At 35.4% G+C, this 22,422-nt stretch overlaps 1 protein-coding gene and 1 pseudogene across 2 annotated transcripts; one reads left to right on the top strand and one right to left on the bottom strand.

Annotated features, from left to right (window-relative positions):
* Nucleotides 1–7,862: 7,862 nt before the first annotated feature.
* LOC121147648 lies at nucleotides 7,863–8,022 on the bottom strand (annotated as a pseudogene).
* Nucleotides 8,023–11,343: 3,321 nt separating this feature from the next.
* CSN2 (casein beta) lies at nucleotides 11,344–17,654 on the top strand. Of its 2 annotated transcripts, none has more exons than XM_040966919.1 (9): nucleotides 11,344–11,386; nucleotides 13,321–13,378; nucleotides 13,925–13,951; nucleotides 14,056–14,082; nucleotides 15,026–15,049; nucleotides 15,150–15,191; nucleotides 15,316–15,828; nucleotides 16,389–16,430; nucleotides 17,338–17,654. In XM_040966919.1, exons 2-8 carry the CDS (start codon nucleotides 13,328–13,330, stop codon nucleotides 16,392–16,394), a joined length of 690 nt encoding a protein of 229 aa, XP_040822853.1. In that variant the 5' UTR covers nucleotides 11,344–11,386; nucleotides 13,321–13,327; the 3' UTR covers nucleotides 16,395–16,430; nucleotides 17,338–17,654. The 2 variants fall into 2 exon arrangements, with proteins under 2 accessions (XP_040822853.1, XP_040822852.1); XM_040966918.1 differs by having other exon boundaries at nucleotides 15,147–15,191.
* The last annotated feature ends 4,768 nt before the right edge of the window (nucleotides 17,655–22,422 follow it).

Raw genomic sequence — 22,422 nt, 5'->3', positions numbered from 1 at the left:
TCCAAAAATTTAAAATTGAGAGAATACAATTTACAGCACTTAACAGGGCCCAAACTGGCAAGAGAGTTGTCACTTTAAATTTGTGAAGCTATATATTTCTGTCTTAATGGCACTAGGGATGGCAATTAAGGCACAATCTGAAGAGATATTTAGAGGGTAGAATGAGAGATATTTAGGTCATTAGGAATTAGAGAAAATCAGGCAGGTTTCTATGCTGAAAATAATAATGTTGAAAATATTGAGTGGAGAAAAAACCCACTTGGAAAGGAGTTATAGTGAAAATATTTGTTACTACTTTCAGAAATGGCATTTGAATGATCTCTTTGTTAAAAATACAAGATTAGTAAGGTTTATGTTAACATAATCTGATAGACCCAGACAGACAGATAAATGGATAGCTAGAAGGATATAAATATAATCACATATATTTTAGAAATTTGAGAAAACATTTTCTTGAATATAATGTAAAGGTTTTTAATGAAAAAAATTTTTCTTTTATGAATTACACATGAAATAAAATTAAATAAGCAAAGCAACAGAGGAATCTGTAATTTTACAAAGTAATAAAAGTGTTAAATGGTGAAAAGAATAATAAAAGGTAGAAGTAAATATTTCCTTTAGTGAATAAGTTTAAATAAATTTAAGAAATTCTTCAAATTCCTGGAATATTATATATATTTGCAAAAAAAATAAACTTTGCAATTTTTTTTCATATTTGTTCTTCAATGTTAAGCTAAGTGTAAAAATAATTATTATAAAATCAGATGGAACATATCTCACCAAAGACATAAGAAGGTTTTAGGAAATCTTATCAAACAGAAAAGAAAAATTTCCCTTTTTCATTAACAATAATACTCTGAATAATGAATGCTTAGGATCAATTAGGGAAATTAGAATCTTGAATTCCCCTTCAGATTTTGAAAAATTATAAGTAGATAACATGTTTTTCACAAAATATTCTAAACTTATTTTAGCAAAGAAAAGATTAGACCGAACCATCCTATTACAGTGCATATGAATGTATTACCTTTTACCCAAGGTACGACTCAAGAGGCAGAGGTGAAGTGAAGCCTTGGTGATGACTGTTAGCCTGGAGCTCTGCTATATTTAAACCCACTGATATTCACATTTGCTGCTCTAGACAATGTCAATCATGAGATCATTTCTGGAAATGGAAAATTATGATCAAAATCTGTCTCGACAGGTGAAAGAATGAACTGAAAGGTGATTTTACAACAGAAGACTGTGCAAGACCAAGCAGGAAAGCCATGAACCCACCAAATGTTAATCCAGTGATATTTCCACTGTTATTCTAGGCATGGCTGAATAGGAAATTGAAAAATGCATGCTGGAGTAAAGCAAACGTAGACATGATAGAACTGATAAGAATGTTTTTGTAAGACACCATTTGATCTATTCAACAAGTGCATATTTAGTGTGGATCAGCTGTATATCAAAGTGATATTTACTGGCATATCAACATTTTCAACTGTTCTTTAATAAGCAAATGACAACTAGCATAACTTCATTATAATCATAACTTGTTTCAATTTTGTCCAATAATTATTATTTAAATTATGCTTTTGCCATAGAAAATTTTAAGTCATATGGTTGAATAGAAAGGCATATTTACAAAGAGCAAGAGGTTCAGAAGGAAAGATCTTCCATCCACTGGCTCACTCCCCACATTGCCACAACGGTCAGAGCTGAGCTGATTCAAAGCAAAGAGCCAGGAGCTTCTTAAGGGTCTCCCACATGGGTGCAGGGCTCCAATGCTTTAGGCCGTCATCTACTGCTTTCTCAGGCCAAAATCAGGAAGCTGAAAGGGAAGTGGAGCAGCTGGGACTTGAAACTTCATGCATAAGGGCACCTGACGTGAGGATTTATCCACCGATCCATTGTGCTAGGCCCAATCAGGTGATTTCTGTACATCCTAGACCCACACATTTTTTTTCCATGAAAAAAAAAATCCAGCATCTAGCATACTATCAACAGAAAAAGATATAGAGAGCAATTTGTATAACAGTCTCTGTTCTCAATGATTCCTTCTTCTGTCTCTATTTCTTGCATCATTTTTGATATATTCATGTATTTAATCAGCATTAGTAGACACAATTCTATTACATCTATGATATTAATGATCATGTAACAAAATGGCAGTATCAAGTCATAGCAAACTACTGGCTTATTCATGTTCATAAATGCTAATATATAATTTATAATACACAATTAAAATTAAGTCATGTATGTTCAAGTGGTAATGCCAAATATAAACATTTTTCCAGTTATTACATCCTGCTTCAGGAGGTTAGAAAATCTAGGCATTACTTATGATGTGGAAAAGAGGAACATTAAACTATGAACACAGAAGTAGCCTCTTTGTGTCAGTTATGGTCTGAGGCACCAGGAAAAATAACAAGCAATTTTTGGAAGAGCACTGGCCCAGAACGAGTCTTGATAGTTTATGAATAAGTTCAGCTGATATTTTGTTTTCTATAATTAACACAATGTTTTTGAAAATGCCATGATCTTTCCTTTTCAGGGGAAACACCAAGAGAGAGCTACTGTTATAGTACAAAGGTGACATTAAAATGGGCACTTAAGGATGAAGTTCATGAATGCATATTTATAGTAACACTTAACTGGGGTTCCCTCTCCGAATCCTCCTTCTTTTCTTCCTGTTCCTCCATTTCTCTTGTAATGAGAGCAGAGTACAGTGAATGTTGAAAAAGTACTATACAAAAGCTGTTTAAAAAGACTAAGATGAGGAATACTATAGCTGACAAACATTAAAAAAAAATAAAAACATATATACTAGATACCATAGAGCCTCCTAGACTGGAGCTGCAAAGTGATGAACTTACTTCCTGTTCCTTAAGGTTGTGCCATATAGTTTTTGAAACAGGTGAGATTAAAGATAACTATATGGAAAAAACCCAGGAAGTAATTTATTTGAATTTGTTAGAATCATCATAATTAAACTACAGATTAGGACTTAACACCATACTGATTTAAAATCAAAATTATAAAAACAAGAAAGTGTTAAAAATTTCATACAAAACATATTGCAGAAAATTGGAATAAAATTTTTTTGTACCACATTAGGTTCATACTGGCTTATTAAAAGATGTTTCAATAAGATCTAGTTTGAGGAACTTGAAAGAAAGGTTACAATACAAACATGAATAATTGAAAACAGCAGAAATAGAAAAATAGGATTTAGATTATATCATGTGCTAAGACTATAAATAATAATAAATAAATAGACTCAGGGAGGTAGGGTTAGGAAGAATGTTGGATGCCAAGGAAAGTCTCCAGGAAAAGGTCAAGTAAGAACCTGAGGGGTGAGTTGGAGCAGCTCACGCAAGTAATCTGGAGGAAGCATTTCAGACTGAAACACAGTCCAAAGGAAAGCACCCACGTGATGACCTGTCTTGTGTGCCATGGAGCAACTGCAAAGTAGCCATCAGACAGGAAAGGTACAAGATAGACATTGTGGAAATGTGGGCAGGGATGCCATGGGTGAGTCAAATAAGCTAGGAGTAACAGTAAAACTTTCAAAGATTGCATGTAGAAGGCAGAAATACTACAAATTCCCAATTTCATTGAAATATTTCTCTGGTTTGTGATTTCAATATGACCTAAAGGTAAGAAGCAGTGATCCCAGTTAGGAAGCTATTCATATAACCTAACCACAAGATAACACAGGCTGCTACCAATCTTGACACAGACAGGTATTGGAGGAGTTAGATTCTAGATAGCTTTCAAAATAAAGCCAAAGGACCTTTTAATGGATTAGAAGTTGGGTGTGAAGAAAAGGTAGAGAAATTAAGAATAACTTTATGATTGTGGGCTTGAGTAATCAAAGATAAATTTAATGAATGGAATTTTCAATAACCAACAAGAAAGATTGTAAGAGGGGCACATTTAAAAAAAATTATTTATTTTTTATTGCAAAGTCAGATATATACAGAGGAGGAGAGACAGAGAGGAAGATCTTCCGCCCATGATTCACTCCTCAAGTGGTAGCAACAGCCAGAGCTGAGCTAATTCAAAGCTAGGAACCCGGAGCTTCTTCTGGGTCTCCCACATGAGTGCAGGGTCCCAAGGCCTTGGACTGTCCTCAACTGCTTTCCCAGGCACAAGCAGGGAGCTGGATGGGAGGCGGAGCTGCCGGGATTAGAACTGGCACTCATTCAAGCCTAGGACTTTAGCCACTAGGCTACTGTGCTGGGCTTAAGAGGGGGCACATTTGTGGGAACATCTGGCAGTTGGCTTTAGATGCAACTTTGAGATCACCTTTTAAGGCAGCCAAAGAGCTATGTGACCCTGCTACTGGATATAAAAAGATAAAGTTTCAGGCTGCGATTTGTCTTGGTGCTGTGCTGGAGAATCATCTGGCAGTTAAAAACTTCATCTTGGATTAGTTCAATAAGGAAGTGAATATTTGCAGAAATGGTTGCTTTTTTTGCATCACCAGTTTTGTAAGCGATAATAAAATTTTCAGTGAGTTTGGTTAAAGTTGACCAGAGAGCAGAGAGGTTAAAAAATAAAAGAGGAACTGGGTGAAGAAAATGTCACAAACAAAATACTTGTGATAGGACAAGTGAGAGGAAGACCAAAAAATGACTGTTATTTTTTTTTAAAAAAGTGTGCATTTTGACCATGATAAGAGTTTCTGTGAATTATCGATGTCAAAATGTGATACCAAGACATAACAAGTGAGAAATTGGCGGTACCAAGTATGTCCAATTTTTTTAAAAAGACTTTCTATTGCAACCATGCAAAGAATAGGAGAGAAATGAGAAATTAGAGAATGTCTGCAGGTTGGTGAAAGGAGTATTAGAGTGGGAAAATGACAATGCAGTATCACAGGAAGGTTGGCTTTCAGGATATAAGCACGTTCTTTGGTTTCACTAACTCTGCATGAATAAGACCACAGAGTAACAGAGAGAGAGAGAGAACAGTAATAGATGTAGGTAGAGGAGAAATGTTGGTCTTGGACTTTGTTTCTATGATGCCTATTTAGGAAATATTTTCATTATTCATGATTCTTGATTACCTTTAAACATCAATTTTAATAACCATAATTTGGATTCCATTTTAATACAGTCAAGTAATCTCATAAAAGCATTAAAATACTTATCTATATTCTTATAGTAATGCTATATTGCTTGTAAAATTGAACCCTTATGTAAATGTACATTTTTGTTTTATACCCCTCAACAATCCTATTTTGAAGGAGATACTACAAATTGTCCCAAATATTACAGATTCTAGTATCAGCTGTAGGTACAACTGTCATATCTCATGGAGCCAAATTTACAGTTTCCCCATTTTGTTCTAAAATATGATCAGGAAAACTTGCATAAGAGACACCTAAGGTTTGTTGCAGTTCCTATTTTCTGAACGTGCTTTATTCTACTCTTCATCCTGCTTTCGTATCTTTTCTCTCTGCTGCACTATTTGCATGGCTTCAGCTGCATATTGTACTTGTGAATCTCAGCTTTGTCACCCAATATTGGGAAGAGTATAGCTAACCAAATTATATTGCTGACAAATAATGCTAGCATACGGAACACTACTAATGTCTTGTTCCTCTCCCAAGATCATCAGGACATCTCAATGGATGCAGTTCTCATTTTACTCTGAAAATGGCAACGTCTAAGCCTCCCCACCTGGTGGTTTTCCTCTTACTTGTTACTATGTTCTTCTTAAAATACCTTCTAAAACCGTCTTTTTCTTAAATTAATTTTCTTAAATTTGCCGTTTCATTTCCCACCTCTCTAATAGAAAGGCCTCAAAGCATTGCTAATACGTTTTTCATATTTTTTTCTACTTGTCTGGCCTTATTGACTGTTAGCATAATGACTTGGTCATTCAAAACTGTTGCCAGAGTAGCAAAGAAAAGATGCATTTATTGTGCAGCAGTGTGAAGTATTTTGCTGAGAAAATAAAGAGGAAACGGAAAATGGGCAGGGAATGTCTGCTTTTGTACTTACTTTCTTAGAAATCTTTCTTTGTTGCTTGTGGCCTTTCCAACTCAAAGCTAGCACATAGGGTACACTGGGAACTTAGGGCCTTTCCTTGTTGAGTTAGGACATTGAAGCCATTTCATCATTCCTTTTCCTGCCTCTTCCTGGCTCAGCATGAATGTATTCTTATAATGAGTATCTGTTGAAAAGTCTCAATATGCAATGGACTTAAACATATAGCATATATATGATAATCAAGAGTGTTCTACAGGTCTAACATTTTACAATTTCAAGCAATGGTATAAATAAAAGTCAATAATTTATATTTTGCTTTATTATTTTTAAGGCACATCTTTGCTTATGTTTCACATATATATGTCATTGACAGTAAATAAAAATGTGTCATAAGACTAAGTAGCATCAAATAAAATCAAATACTTTTATGAACATCAGTAATTAGAAGACAAAGAAGCTTTGGTGAAAGGAAACAAATCAAGTGTTTGGAAGCTTGGTTCAGATTCCCTTAGGCGAAATTCTGCTTCTCTTTGAACTTCAGTTTTCTATTTTGTTTCTTATTTTAATGTATGCTCATGATTTTAAATAGTAAATGTTCACAGCAAAAAAAAAAAAAAGTAAAACTAGCATTGGCCCAAATCAAGGCAATTCCATCTAAATATATCCACATTGCTTCTTAAAAGCAGCCAATCTCTAAATGTTCCAATCTGCCCAAAGACATGCCAAATCCCAGCTATCTACAGAGCCAAATTCACATCCTTAGGAGCACAGGATGTACTGGTCTCCACCTCTGTTTTCTCCTTCTCTCTTTCTTTTTAAGATTTATTTATTTTTATTGGAAAGTCAGATTTACAGTGCAGGAAATGGAGACAGACCTTTCATCTGCTGATTCAATTCCCAAGTGGTCTCAATGGCTGGAGCTGAGCCTAGTCAAAACCAGGAGCCAGGAACTTCTTTTGGGTCTCCCACCCGGGTACAGGATTCCAAGAATTTGGGATATTCTTTACTGTTTTCCTAGGTCACAAACAGGGAGTTGGGTGGGAAATGGGGCAGCCAGGACATGAACCAGCATTTACATGGGATCCCTGAGTGTGCAAGACAAGGATTCAGCCCAAGACATTGTGCGAGGCCCTGTCGTCTGTCTCTGTTCGTGGTATTCGTTTCTTTCTCTTTCCTTCAAGCAGTTGTAGTTGTTGGTTTCTTGGATCGAAGATTTCCTTTTCCTTCATTTTCAGCCTAGAATTTCCTTTCCTTCTTAGACAACCTTTTTAAATCTTGCTGCAACACAATGCTCAGGATTCAGACCTCAAGGAAACCATCTGACCATTTTCCTTCTTTTGTCTATTGTATTTTATTATGGATTTATTAAAATATTTATCATATTTCAGATAGAGCAGTTTTCCTTATGAGGCTTTTACCTCTTTGGATTTAAAAAATATTGCTGTTTATTCGTTGTTGTTTGGAATATATTTCAGTCCTTCTGCTCACATCCACCCATTTTCAGCATTTTGAAACTTATGGCTATTTTTTGCATCTAGCCAGGATCTAGGAAGTCTTTGCTAAACTTTCTGTCTGAAAAAAGCTGTAATGTACTTTTTGAGACTACTCACTCTCAGTAGATAAGATTGACAATTTTAATGTAGCTGTTCATTCAAAATTTTTTTTCCTTTAAGTACTGGCTTTTCTTCATATAGATCAAACAATATCTTGTGGATAAAAATTTCTGCACAAATGCAATCAATTCCAGTTCTACTTAAATGATTCCTTTGACTTATTATTATTTCACAAGATCTTGCCAAATATTTACATGCCATGTATCTGATGTCTGGTCTGTTATAATTACTGTTTATGGGTTTTAGACTTAAAATTTCCATTTTATTGTATAAAATTAAAATGTGCAATATAACATTCATATATGCATATGAGGATGATGCAAAAATTTATGGAAAACAGATTTAAGAGATAATGCATGGGACAAACCCTTCACCTACTGGTACTACACTTGATCTTAGCCAAGAGGCCGAGAAGCGATCCTTCACCTACTGGTGATGGTGATAACTAAGATATCTGCTTCATGCATTTGATGCCTGACTCCAGTTTCCTAGACTTCAGTTCCTGGGAGAAAACAGTGATAGCTCAAGTAGTTGAGTACCTGCTCTCATGTGGGAGGAAATGAATTTCATTCCTAGCTCTTGGTTTGCATTCTGCCCAGTCCTGGCTGCTTAGCCATTGTGGAGTGAATTAGTGGTTGGGAGCTGTTATTTTCAGAAAAGACAATGAGCATCTCCATGAATTTCCTGAAGTAACCTTATGTAGATAAAAGATTAGTAAATTTGCTGGTTTCCTTACAGCTGTGTTTTTTCTTGTGTATAAGAACATCTTAAATGTATTATCAGCATATTCATAATGAAGCAATAGTGTATCATTGGTTATTATTTTCATGCTATACTCAAGATCGCCAAACTTCATTGTTTTCTATAACAGGGACTTTGCATCTTTTGTGTATATCTTCCCAACCTCCACCCTCTAACCTGTAGTCAATCTGTCCTTGACTTTCATATATTTCACATATATCTACAGTTCACATTCAAGGCATATTATGCTATAATTCTTTCTCCTGATTCGGCTTATTTCATTTAGAGATTTTTAAATGCAAAACTATTTTTCTCAATTTCAGTTAAGTTCTCTGTTTCCACTTCACTTAGAAAATTAAGGTAGTCTTGTAGCTCCTTATATCTTATTTTTTAATTCACCTTCTTGTCTTTGGAAAATTGATGCATTTTGTATGGCTCTTATTCTTTTAACTGAGAGCCTGGTAATAGAGAAACTTACTCCATCAATTAACTACTACTTTTTCAGTCTATTTCTTTGTTTCTCTGTTGTCATTCTTCAAGTAACAAATCTTCCCTATACTAAAAGAAAAATCCTTCCTATGACTCTAATTGTCCCTATATAGTCACCGTCTTATAAATCTGTTTATTCTTCTAAAAGTCTCAGAAGAGCAGTAGATATGTTGCTTTTAATTAAGTGCAAATTACTTGGTTGTTAACCATGTGGAGTATATTTCAGTGGTTATAGTGGTAATGACTTGCTTTATCTAAAAATCTATTTCTATCTGCTCCATGTGGAAGTGTGCCCCTTGAGCCAGTCCATTGGATGCTGGAGGACCCCAGAACTCATACACTTTCAGCAGACTGAGAGTGCTAGCAGGAAGCAGATTTCCTGGCTGGAACTGTGGCTACCTGGCTGGCCAAGCATGGCAGGGGCGAGCGGAGCCTCCCTGTGCCTATTTTCTCATTAGTTGCTTGAAGCTGAGCATATCCCCCTCCTCAGTAATTGGTTTGACCATCAGAATCTGTTCCTGAAAAACATGTTTACTCCTTTGACACTATGGCGATTGTTACTTCATTTTCTTGTTTGCTATCTTTAGAGGGGTTTGTGTGGTTGCCTAGGTCATCTGTCAGTTCAATAATGTGTGCATTGTTTCAATTGCCTTGCATCCTTGTGTCCTGATCTTTCTCAGTGTGGTTGTCACACCTAGGGTCCCAGTCTCCTCAGGGGGATCATCCACACTCCACACCTTTGTAGCATTTTCTTTCTTTATCTCTCGTGCTTCTTGCTTTGTGTATTTCATGAAATTACGCATTTGGGCCCAATTTCTTTTCTCATTTGCCACTTTTTTGGAACCTTGTCCTTTAGTGGTGGGGAATTATCTCTAAAATTGGACTGGTGACTTCTCCCTTGAGCATGACATCTGAACACCTCCAATATTATCCCAGCAGCATTATCTCCAGCTCCTATTTCTTATTGGAACAATGTGGCATTGTCATAACTGTCCGGGTTATGACGTGGTTACATTTTGAATTACTCAGGCACAGTTTAATCAATTTTTCATGTCTTTATTTAACGATTAGTTTACCTTCCACTGCCAAATATGTACAGCACCATTTCCCTGATTGAAACAAAATTACTATCTTTTTTAAACTGCGGTAGTGATATCCACAACAACTCCCTTTACTAGTTCACTTGAATTATTGTTATAAAATCCCAGAAACTGTGCAATCCAACTTATTTCAAATTTCTATTATCCTTTCCTGAGGCTGCTGGAGTGTGACACATCTTCACAGCTGAAGTTCATGGACAAAGGTCATGTTCAGACACCATCAAACTTGTGCATTGGTAACTTGGCCCGTAAATCTTCTGTATATTCGTCACCCCTAATATATTGTTTTTGCATTGTCTTTAGGCAACATACTTTATTCCTATTTAATCTTTTTCGGAGTTCAACTCATTTGTTATGGTGCCACATAAATAGCAGTACCTTAGAGACAAGATGCTATGCCCACATTCACTGTAGTTTTTCCATTCTTTTAGTCTAGCCAGAATTAAATTCTGCACATTTATGGACAGATAGACACATTTTGTAACAAAATATTAGGAGGACTCAAACATAGCCTATGGAATGTACATGTTATCAGAGAGTAACACAGGATCAGATACATGTAAGTTCTCATAATGAACAATCAATATATTTCTGAGTAGGTTACTTAAGTTTTGGTATCTCAGTTTCTTCTATCTGGGGGATAGCTGCCCTATCATGTTTTTGTTACAATTATACAAAATGCTATCTGCAAAGTTCTCAATGCCTTGGATAGAATTAACATTAAGTAAAACTAAAACAAAACATCTTAGTATCATGCCAACAGTAGAAAATGGCAATGAGCATTTGTCATATGAAAATGTCTCCAGGATACCCAGTTTGCATTTTAACTTGTAGCATTGTAGAAGAAGGCATATTCTTCTTGGTACAAAATACTGATTTGAGCTGAATGCTTTTAATTTTTCCAGATCAAGTGGTTAGGGGAGCTAAGCTGTTTGCCTCGGTGGACTCAGCTGTCACGATGAACTTGTTGCCTTGTCGGTTTCTCTTTATGGTGTAAAGCAACGTTCTAGACAGTGTGAAATCATGGCCTTCATGAATCCTTGTGTATTTCTGGTGTCCATGCAGAATTTCCCTACAATTGAGACCTCATGCCCTCACGAGGCCCTAATGAGACCTAATTGTGTACATGTTAGTATATTGCGGACTAGGCTGGAGTAGCACTCTCCTCAACAATTGTCTTTGTTACTGGACAATTGCATTTCCTGGACACATTTCCTTTATTGGCACATGAATTACTCCCTTGTCAGTGCTCCCCAGAATTTCTGGGTAAAGATAATGAGTAGAAATCATTTTCTGATCATGTGAACTTCTTGGAATTGAAACTCAAAATTCATTTTTTTAAAACCACAAAATTAGCATGTCATTAACTGCAATATATAAGTAGCTGCAAAAGCAGAGACCATCATCCACCTAAGCCTTATCTTCACTTCTTGTCTTCCACTTTGGAAGAAAGGTAAGGATATCAGGTATGAATTTAATTTACCCAATCATCTTTTATTTCAAGTTATATAGGCTTATATTAATAATATAACTGTTTAGAATATATTTTTGAAACAAAGCTATTTATGGTAGTGTTATTGGTTAAAACTTATAATAATAATAGAGGCTTCATCAGTCCCTGAAAATATAGTAATTAACCATGCATCTTATAAAAATATCTAATATCTAATATTAAGGTGATATCTCCTGAATTAAATAAGTGTTCAAACTTGATTAATTATGCTGTAAATATAGAAGATACATTTAAATTACACTTTGGTAAGATAAATAATACTGAGAAATTTTTTTCTCAACAGGTAGCCTAAAGTGGTAGCAAGTTAATCCAAGTAAGACCAGGACTAACTGAGAAATGCAATGCCTTAAATATTTGTAAATTTTTCAGGGGAAGAGCATATTCTTAAAACTTTTCTGGACTCTAATTTCCTAGTTTCATTTAGTTTATGATAGTTCAAAATAATATTACAGTAGAGACAAGGTACAGAATTAAACTATGGATATGTTCTTTCTAAGAAAATTCTGTAGGAGACAAAATTAATTTGCAAACAAAGTGTAAAGGAAATAGAGGATTTGAAGAAAAGTAGTGTAGGTATGCCTATTAATAAATTTTTGCTCAACAACAAGTGTTTAAAGTGTTATATGTAAGAGACAGAGAATGTTGTGGGATTTTTGCTACTTCAGTGGTTTATGAGCGAGTATTACACTTTTTCTGAACTTTCCACATGAAAACAGGGAGGGTATTTGACTTAGTGGCTAGAGGGCTCTTTGGGATACAGACATAGGCTTTCGATGAGTGTCTGAGTTTGAGTCCTAAGTTTCCTCCAACTTCCTGCTCATGGATACCCTGAAAGGTAATGGATGATGTATTAAGCAATTGAACACCTACCATCTGTGTGGGAGGCCTGATTCGGTTCACAGTTCCTGTCTTTGTCCCCATGCAGCCCCAGCCTTTGTAGACGTTTGGGGAGTGAATCAACAGATGGGAATTCTCTAACTCTATGCTGCTCTGCTTTTTAGATAAAAATTAAATTAAATTAAAATATATAAGAAGAAAATCTCAGAGGCTTTTTAGTATATCTTGGTCAAGGGTGTTAATGTATATTTTGTAAGAGATAGCTTGGCGTAAGAGAGTGAGCAAGACTAACTGGCCTTTTTTAAACCATCAAGGAATCAGTGCGCATTTTGATAGCAAGAGAAGCAGCTTAAGGAGCTATCATTAAAGTCATGTGGCATGATTATGTGTGTGTAGCTGAATATTGCAGAGTGGGAATAAATGAAGAAGACAAAATTATCTGGAGAATTAAACAAGGAAACAGCAAATGAAAATCTCACATTAAATGAGCAGATATGATTTGATCAAATATTCTTGCTAACTGGTAGAAAAATATCAAAGTAAAAGGTCAATTATAATTGAATATCTTTGTTGATATTCAATTTAACTAAATATCTGCCTATAATGGAACTGAGTTTCCTCCAGAGCTAAAATCTTGGTAGTTTGCTCATCGCTATAGTATCAGTATATAGGCAGTATCAGACAATGAAAGATGCTAAATAATATTTTTTGAGTGAGCGAATCGGTGAATCTATAAATGTTCATAACTTTCTTATATCTTTGAAAAATTATGACATATACTTAAGTGAGAAAAACAGGAACAGGGGAGAGCTATTAGCTAAGAATCTGAATGGCGCCCAATGACCTTTGAATTTGGCATATAATTGTAAGTGGACATGGAAGATCTGAGTCTGGTAAGAGTTTCATTAGTACTCTTTTGCTCTGAAGCATGGGCATTTAGAATGTACTAGCTTTTAAAGGAACAATAACTCTACTCGGGTAAAAATATGTGTCTGATCAGCTAATCAGTTACCATTGCTCCATTTTCCCACTCACAGGACAGCCATGAAGGTCCTCATCCTCGCCTGCCTGGTGGCTCTTGCTCTCGCCAGGGAGGTATGTGTTGAAGAATGTTCCTGTATAGTTAGGATGCAGTGAACCCTCAACCTACTTACCAACAACATCATCAGCATTTTATATATGTATGCATTACATATACAATGCATCAGCATCACATATGTGTGTGTGTATGTGTGTAATGAAGGGTTCTGCAGAACATCCATTGTCATAAAAATGATCCCCACACCATGTTGCCCACAACCTGGGGAAAATGCTTTTTATTCTACTAAACCATCAGTCCTTGAATTGAAGTTAAACATCTAAAAAACATAACAACAGAAGTAACAAAACAAAATACAAGAAAGAGAAACAGAAAAACAGCAAAAAAAAAAAACCCATATGATAAACAAAAACAATCAAATTTATGGAGACCTTAGATAAAAATGTTTTATTTTGGTGGGGGCAAGATCTCTTGAAAGGCATACAATATTTTTAAGGTACCAATAGGTGAAAGAATTGTGCATAAAAGACCTGAATGTTAACTAGAATACATGTTTAACAATGAATTTAGATAGAAACTAAAATGGTGTTTTTCTTTTTCAGAAGGAACAAATCAGTGTACCCACTGAGGTAAGATTTTTTTTGGGGGGTCCCAGAGAAGCAACCACAAAACAGTAACATTGTCTGAAACAGCTCTTACCTGGTTGCTAATTTTTCCCTCTTTTTCATTACAGACTTTGGAAAGTGTTTCAACCAGTGAGGTAAGACAAAGTTCTTTCAGAAGCAATTTCTCATTTTTAGAACAGTGAAGCAAAATACTATATTTGTGTTATGTTACACAAAATGCAGTCTTCTGACATGTAAGTGCTAATGTAAATGTACTTTATGCATGTTTATAGTCAGAATCAAATGTCTGTAGATTCACTTTTCGCTTACTAAGCCGTGTCAGCTTGCCAGCTCATATCTCTTGTTTTACTGATTCTACAGTCCTGATTTCCTGAACTCTGTCCTCCCTTCACTCACATTTAATATTTATCTAATCCTTTCTGTGGGTGATACAACTGATAGGAACAATGCACAGAAAGAAAACCCCAATGTCATTACAATGTAAAGTTTACAATGCGGCCAACAGATATATACCCAAAAGGACACACTTTGTTGTTACAGTTGCCACTTTGGTAAATAAGAAACAGTAAAAAACCTAGCTAGGAGAGGCAGCTAGACACATACTCTCTCAGTATGCATTCTTGTTATACTATCTTATGCTTACTAAATAAAGCAACAATATCAAATTGGTAAGGAATTTGTGTCATAATTCATGAAGCATATCATTGTTATATTTCCATCATTATTAAGATGTATTTTCAATGACAGTTTTGCACAATCACAAGGATGTTGGAGATAATTTTTTCTTAGAGAGCAGCATGGTTGTAGAGAGAAATTAGCATTGATTAAATGCCATTTTTGTACCATAATAAGCAGTTTTCTTTTGTCTCCTGATTGTCCTTTTCTGATATCTTATATAACAGATTAATGAAGAACAGTGAGTGTAAATGCAAGTTTTGGCAATAATTCTATTATGTATTATATCATCAAACCAAAATACATATTCATATGTTAAATGATTTCATTTTCTAATTTCTCTCGAAAGATAAGCATTATTCATTAAATCCAAATCTAATTTTCTTTTTCATTTTTCTATAGGAAACAACTACACATATCAATAAGGTAAATTCTCCAGAATTTCCATATTTTCAGTTTCTCATGTTTGTTTTCTATAGATGATAACAGCTTTATGTACATATATATATAATTTATTTTTTAGCAGAAGCTTGAGAAGGTTAAACACGAGGAGCAGCTACAAAGAGAGGTAATTTGTTGATGATGAGGATATTTCTGAAACTATTATGATACATCCTACTATAAAATTATCATGAAAAGCCATGAATGACAAAATTGAGTCAAGGACTCATGATTCTTCTCATTCTTTCCAGGAGAAGCTCCAGGAAAAAATCCTCCCCTTTATTCAGTCACAGCCTCTACTCTATCCTTATGCTGAGCCCATCCCTGTCCTGCCACAGAACACCCTGAACCTTGTCCAACCTGACATGCTGCTCCCTCTCCTCCAGCCTGAAATAATGGAAGATCCCAAAGTTAAGGAGACCACCTTTCCTAAGCGCAAAGTGATGCCTTTCCTCAAATCCCCAATGGCTTTCCCCTTTGTTGACCCTCAACTCCTGAATCTGAGGGAGCTGAAAACTCAGCACCCTTTTCTGCCTGAGCTCCTGCCCTTCATGCACCAGCTCTTCCAACCTTTTTTCCAGACTCCCATGCTTTATCCTCAGGCCCAGTTGCCTGTTTCTCAGACCAAATTTGTGCCCATTCCCCAACAAATGGTACCCTACACCCAAAGAGACATGCCTGTGCAAGCCCTTCAACTGTTCCAAGACCTGCGCTTCCCTACCCATGGGTTCTACCCTGTGACTCAGCCACTTGCCCCAGTTAATGTAAGTACGAATTTTGCTGTTGTCTTGCTGCTTCACTCATAGTGTGTTGGTGATGGTGAAATAATTGTGAGAACTCTAGGACGAAAGGAATATGTAATGAATTGTTCCACAATCATGTTTGAGATTAGTGATTCTCAATGATAGCTACACATTGGGATTATCTGGAGGCTCTCAGTCCTCAAATGCCAGTGCCAAAGGCCAGCTGCAGCGACTCTGATACAATACCCTTGCTTCTCTATGAAGACAAAAGCAATTGTTAGAAGGAAAAGATTATAGGCACTTCAACTTCATTCCTCTGTTGAGAATTCTGACTTAAAGTGATTGAAGTCTACTAAATCCAGAATTATTGTCATCTGAATGGACTTGAAATAAGAGCATTATTATTTTCTATAACTTAGAAAAAATTTCTTTGTTCATGTCTACTTCCTTTTCTTTGTGATATGCATACATAAGCACAAAAGATGAGGTTCTCAGTCCATTACTTAGAACATTTTAAGGCAAGTTTTTTTCCCAAGCTGTGAGCTCTTTATTTATTTACTCTGCATTTGTTTGTTTTAAAGGTCTAAGAGGATTTCAATGTTAGTATCTTCTTCTTATGTTTGGTAAGTTTTTAGAGTTTAGAGATTAGATTGATTGTCTTATAGTTGAAAACATTTTCTATTTCATTATCCTCCATCCTCCAAAAATCCAAGATAATAACAAATTTTGTTGATAGACTTAGCAATTTATTCACCATGATTATTATTTGCCAGTCAGAAACTATGCATCATTCATGTCCATGACAAGTTTTACTTTTATTTATGTGCAGTTGACAGATCTGACAGGTTTACTTTCACCAGCCGATGCCTAGGAAAAGCAAAAACGAGGGACTTCTTTTGTATCTGTGTAAATATCTTTGAACTTTGATTGAAGACTGATTTGTGCTGTTACTTCTGAATTGGGCCTTAAAAACTTTTTGTTTACTCATTTGAATCTATTTTTTAATTCATGAGTAAAAAGGAAAATATTTAGTATGAATGCAATGAGTCAAATCAGGAGAACAAAATAGCTGTGTTTATTTTTTAGTTTGGACATTCTATCAAAACATTAAGTAAAGATTAAGAGGAGATTGAAATGATACAAGAATAAAGAGAGAGTCACCATCTGATTGTTTATTCCCAAGTAATATGGGACCTAGTCACCCTCACTACTGAACTTAATGGGCACTGTAACGTCACAACTTTTTAATGTATCCATTTAAAATAACTAAGGCATGGAAAAATATGATATTGTTAGAATTTTAAGAATACAAAACCTTTTTATGATAATGATTAGGCATTTAACTAGAAAATAGTCTGAGTGAACTGATATTTATATTATAGGAATTTGGCACATTTGCACAGGAAGGCACAATAATGCATTAGCAATACTATTTCTTATTAATTAATTGCACCAAAATTACAAATGGAAATTGGTTAGTAATCATACAATAGAGCATAACTAATTCTGCATTTGTTCTTTATTCCACAGAATTGACTGAGAATGGAGCTATGGCATCTTTTCTGTCTCTCTATCATGTTATAAAAGATTAAACATGCATGAACTAATCTTCATGGCAAAAGTGAAATCTTTTATTTATTTATGTGTTAAGTTACATTTTGTTTAATTTGAATCTGACTCATAGATTCCTTATACCTGACAAATTGCAATTTCAATTAGTAATTGAAGTTTTATGTTGCGTTTGAAATGTTATGACCACGCCAAAATATGTTCAAAAATAGTTCTTACCATTATTTCTTACAGACTCTGTTTCCTTTCCAGTCATTTCAATAAATTAATCCTTTGGGCATACTTAGCTTGTCCTGTCTTTATTGTTATGTTTTCAATATTTCTAATGTTTTTAATGTTATCTGTAGATTACTATTGATAGTAAAGATAATTATACAAGAATACTTTGAAGTTGAACAGAATATTTTAAGTTCAATATTAAATCACCTGAAGGAGTGAAAGAAAAGCTAGAGTGATTGCGTGTTTGTCCATTTGCTCATGAAAAGTCACATTCTCCCAGGATAATTATTGCACGTGTGTATTGCACCTGTGTAAATTTTTAAAAAGCTAACATTAGAACTAAAGTTGTGTGATCACCTTAGGGAAATAGTTACAAATGTGTATTGCTAATTACTCTCAAATAGTGGCTAAGAGGTACTATAACAGGCATTCAGTCTTTCGGATTTCTGATTTCCACATCCGTGCAGTGGTCATGTGAAAAATATCACCAAAGTTTTGATGGCATCAGAAACATATTTATTAGATATTCCTAAATTATAAGTACTTCCTTTTATTCCGCACTGTTTATATCAGTTACACGAAAACAGCCAAGAATTCTTTCATAACCAATCAACTAAATTATGTGATTTTAGTCAGAAATGGCCCCAAAGTAAAACTTTTATATAAAACTATGATAACTACTGTCTAAAATTGAAGATTAATTTTTTTTTGTGATGAGTTAGCCCCTTCCCTCTATGTCTTATCTTGGACACTTGATCACATTCCTGTATGTATGTGTCTACACATGTGTGTGTACATATATATACTTTTCTTATCTCCAAAGTTTTCCTTAGCTTATTATGCTTGATGTAAATCTTGCCTATCCTGCTACATCAACCTTTTTTCTTTTTAAGTTTTACTTACAGATTCTAAAGGCAGGGGTACAGATACAGAGACAGATATGAAAAGAGGCATTTCCCATTCCCTGGTTAACTACCCCAAGATACACAAGAGCCAAGTTGGCCCAGGCTGAGGGTGGGAGCCAAGAAATGAACTTGGGTTTCTCATGTGAGAGGGAGGGATCCATTAGCCATGGTGTCATCTATTCTCTCCCATGATGCATGTTGGAAGTGAGTTAGAATTGTGAGCACAGCCTGGATATGTATGTCCCAAGGTGCTCTGATAAGGGATGTGGATATCCCAGGAAGAGACATAACTACTATGCCAAAAATTTGTCTCAATATCTCCTGAATTTAAAGAAAAAAATTGTCATGAGCACTGAGCTTTCATTTCTCCCACTGCTTTAGCCTATTCCATAGCAACTATCTTGGAGGTATTCATAGTGGTCTTTTTTAAAAATAATTTTAAAATTTTTATTTATTATTATTATCATCATCATTTTGTGATACAGTTCCATAGGCTCCTAGGATTTCCCTTATCTGCCCCCCCAATTTCCCGCTCCCACAGAGTTCCTCTATATCATTTACTAAAGTATAGTTCTTCTTACACAGTCATGTCCATCATTGAGGAAATGGACAATGGCAGAGAGTCCAGCATCCTATTGTCAAGATATATTAAACAATTTCATTGCAAGTCCATGTTTGTCTGGAAGTGGAGATGCATGCTACATTGTATCGTCACATCTGGATATGTTAGTTTCCATTTCACAGTTGCTGCACATCTCCTTAAATCAAAAGTCACAATACAAAATCAACAATAGGAAGTAAAAATAGAAATTTACAATGCCATGAAGTTAAATAACATGTTACTAGATATGACAATCTCCATTACACAGCTACTATACATTCCCTTAAATGAAAAGCCCTAAAACAAAACAACAGGAAGAAAAAAGAATTTAACAACACCATGAAGTTAAATAACATGTTACTAGATATGACAATCTCCATTACACAGCTACTATACATTCCCTTAAATGAAAAGCCCTAAAACAAAACAACAGGAAGAAAAAAGAATTTAACAACACCATGAAGTTAAATAACATGCTATCGAATGAGTAATGTGTAACTGAAGAAATGAAAAAGAAAATCAAGAACCCTCCTGAAGAAAATGATGCCACTGTATGATCTATGAGTCACTGAATAATTTAATAAGAAGAAACTGTTTTGAAGAGATGAAACTAACAAAAACAAAAACATCAAAATCCATGAGGTATAGTTTTCCTCTGATTTTGTTGGTGAAATGTGTCTCTTCTAGACAACAAATAGATGGGTTTTGTTTTTTAATACAGTCTACTAATCTATGACATTTAAGCTTAAGCCATTTACATCAGGGTAATAATATGACATGTTATTCTATCACTAAGCCAGTCCAAAAACTTCTGTTCTACTGACAACTCTGTAAACATATTTATAAATCATGCTTTCTACACAATATGTGAATGGAGAATATATCTTTGAGATCCCTAAAAATTCATCATTGCTAGATATTCTTGTAGATTTGAAATTGGAAACAATTATTAGAAAATGATCATATAAACAGACATTTCACCACAATGGAAATAAACCCGGCATAATACGTTTAGGGACTGGCACAGGGTGTAGTAGATTAGGCCTCTGCCTGTGAAGCCAGCCCATATAGGTGCCAACTGTTCCACTTCTGATCCAGTTTCTTGCTTATGGCTTGAGAAAACTGGAGGACAGCTCAAGTGGGAGACCCGGAGGAGGCCCCTCGCTCCTGCCTTTAGATCAGTCTGGCTTAGCATCAACTCTGTTCTGTCCTTTGCTGACATTTGGGGAGTGAGACTGCAGATAAAAGAATTCTCTTTCTGCTTCTCTTCTTTGTAACACTGCCAAAAAAAAAAAAAAATCTTAAAGAAGTGCAACAAACTAGCCAGTAAAGGATGGGTGTTAAAATTTCACTACAAACCTATCAGAAAGGGTAAAATGAAAAATAGTGTCACTAAATGCTGATGATAATGTAGAGAAACAAAGACACATTTATACAATGAATTGAAACAAAATCATATAACAACTCTTGAAAATAAGTCTACTTTGTTTCTAAAGCAACATGTCCTAGTACTATACAACTCGACATTTTACAATTTAAAATTTATTTCAGAAAAGTAGAAACATTAATGTTTATATAAACTATGGAACAACTATCTTGAAGCATGATGTTCAACTAGTGAAAATAAGTGAGTTATTCTGCACATAATGCCTTCTGTGTGCCTCTACATTATTGATAGAGTGACAAAGAGGCAATTTCATAAGGATATTCCACAATTCCAAGCTTTCTATCTATTTTGTCATGATTTCTTGTGAATCAGAATATAAGTCAGAAATACAACTATTTCAAATAAGACCAATTTCCAAGATTGTGACTGATATCTTATTAAACATTTATATGAAATTGAGAGTCAGCAAACAAATTTCCTTTGTGTAAACTGTTGTAGCATGAGAGGCTATACGCGAGAAAACTCAGTCACTCTTTCATTATTTATTTATTTTTAAAGATTTTATTTATTTATTGGAAAGTCAGATATACAGGGAGGAGGAGAGACAGAGAGAAAGATCTTCCATCTGCTGATTTGCTCCCCATGTGGCCACAGTGGTCAGAACTGAGCCAATCTGAAGCCAGGAATTAGAAGCTTCTTCCCTGTCTCCCACGCAGGTACAGGTCCATGCAGGTTCGAAGGCTTTGGGCTGTCCTGGACTGCTTTCCCAGGCCACAAGCAGGGATCTAAATGGGAAGTGGGGCTGCCAGGGCTAGAACTGACACTCACATGAGATCCAGCGCCTGCAAGGCAAGGATTTTAGCTGCTAGGCTACTGTGCCAGGCCCTCATAATTTATTTTAAAGAAAATCTTCCCTTCAAAAAATGTAAACCAAACTGTCTTAACTAATGTATGTGATGAGAAAAATAAGTAAATTTGTATGAAAGACTTTAAAATATGTTTTGAAGAATTTTCATAATGGTTGAGATGTAGGCTGAGGGACAGGCATTTGGAAAGGTGATTGACATGCACTATGTCAGACATCCCATATCAATGTTTCAGCTCCACTTCTCATTGTGGCTTCCTGTCTGTGTGAGCTCTAAAACGTAGCAGGTGGTGCTTCAAGTCTCCCTAGAAAGGATAGAGATTGAATGATTTTTACTAGATTCAGCCTAGCCCAGCCCCAGCTGTTATAGTCACTTTGAGAGTGATCCAGTAGGAAGAAAATATCTTTTTGTCTTCCTACTGCCAAGATTCATCATAAGTTTACACTTACGTTTACTTCACTTTTAGTAGAATTGGTGTTGCTGTGATAGTGGCCTTTTAAAAATTATGTCTAATCCTTAGTGCTTCAAACTAGACCATGATCAGACTATGGCATATTAATCAGTTTATTTTGGATACATTTTTTGGAAGTCCATGCTTAGTTTTTCATGCTATTCGTCTTCTAATAACTTGCCTAAGACCCTGAGACAGTTGACTGAAAAGTGCCGGAGTCCAGCTCCAGCCGAGATCGGAGCTCGGGAAGGGTACGTGGAGTCGGCGATAAAGACACAGACACTGTTACTTGGTGCGCTCTCACAGCAGCTCAAGAAAAAGCCATCCTTTTTATTTACTCAGACACCTCAAAAGCTTCTACACAAGCAACTAATTGTTCTATTTTTTACTTCAAGACTAAGGGGGCATGTACAGACATTTGGTCACTCCATCTGCACTTCAGGGCTAAGCAGGTGCCCCTAAAGATAATTCTGCAGAATACTGTATTCATATTCTTCAAAGCAAGCCATTATTCATTCTTCAGTACTACTAGCCATGGAGCAACGGCCAGGACTCCAAGGCCAAGGCACATGTGATTACCTGCTAATCAGTAGTACATTCCTACCACATTTTTATTT

The sequence above is a fragment of the Ochotona curzoniae genome, unplaced genomic scaffold (genome assembly GCF_017591425.1).
Source record: "Ochotona curzoniae isolate NIBS_2020 unplaced genomic scaffold, NIBS_Ocur_1.0 scaffold_4506, whole genome shotgun sequence".
In the NCBI taxonomy this organism is placed as follows: domain Eukaryota; kingdom Metazoa; phylum Chordata; class Mammalia; order Lagomorpha; family Ochotonidae; genus Ochotona; species Ochotona curzoniae.
The sequence above is the reverse complement of the archived record's forward strand: the minus strand, read 5'-3'. Positions and strand labels throughout refer to the sequence as shown.

What these genes read in the sequence shown, in the direction of transcription:
- CSN2 (XM_040966918.1), top strand. Translation starts at nt 13,328, where the DNA reads ATGAAGGTCCTCATCCTCGCCTGCCTGGTGGCTCTTGCTCTCGCCAGG. An exon ending in AAATCAGTGTACCCACTGAG is followed by an intron (nt 13,952 to 14,055) that starts GTAAGATTTTTT and finishes TTTTCATTACAG; the next exon opens with ACTTTGGAAAGTGTTTCAAC. An exon ending in CAACTACACATATCAATAAG is followed by an intron (nt 15,050 to 15,146) that starts GTAAATTCTCCA and finishes TTTATTTTTTAG; the next exon opens with CAGAAGCTTGAGAAGGTTAA.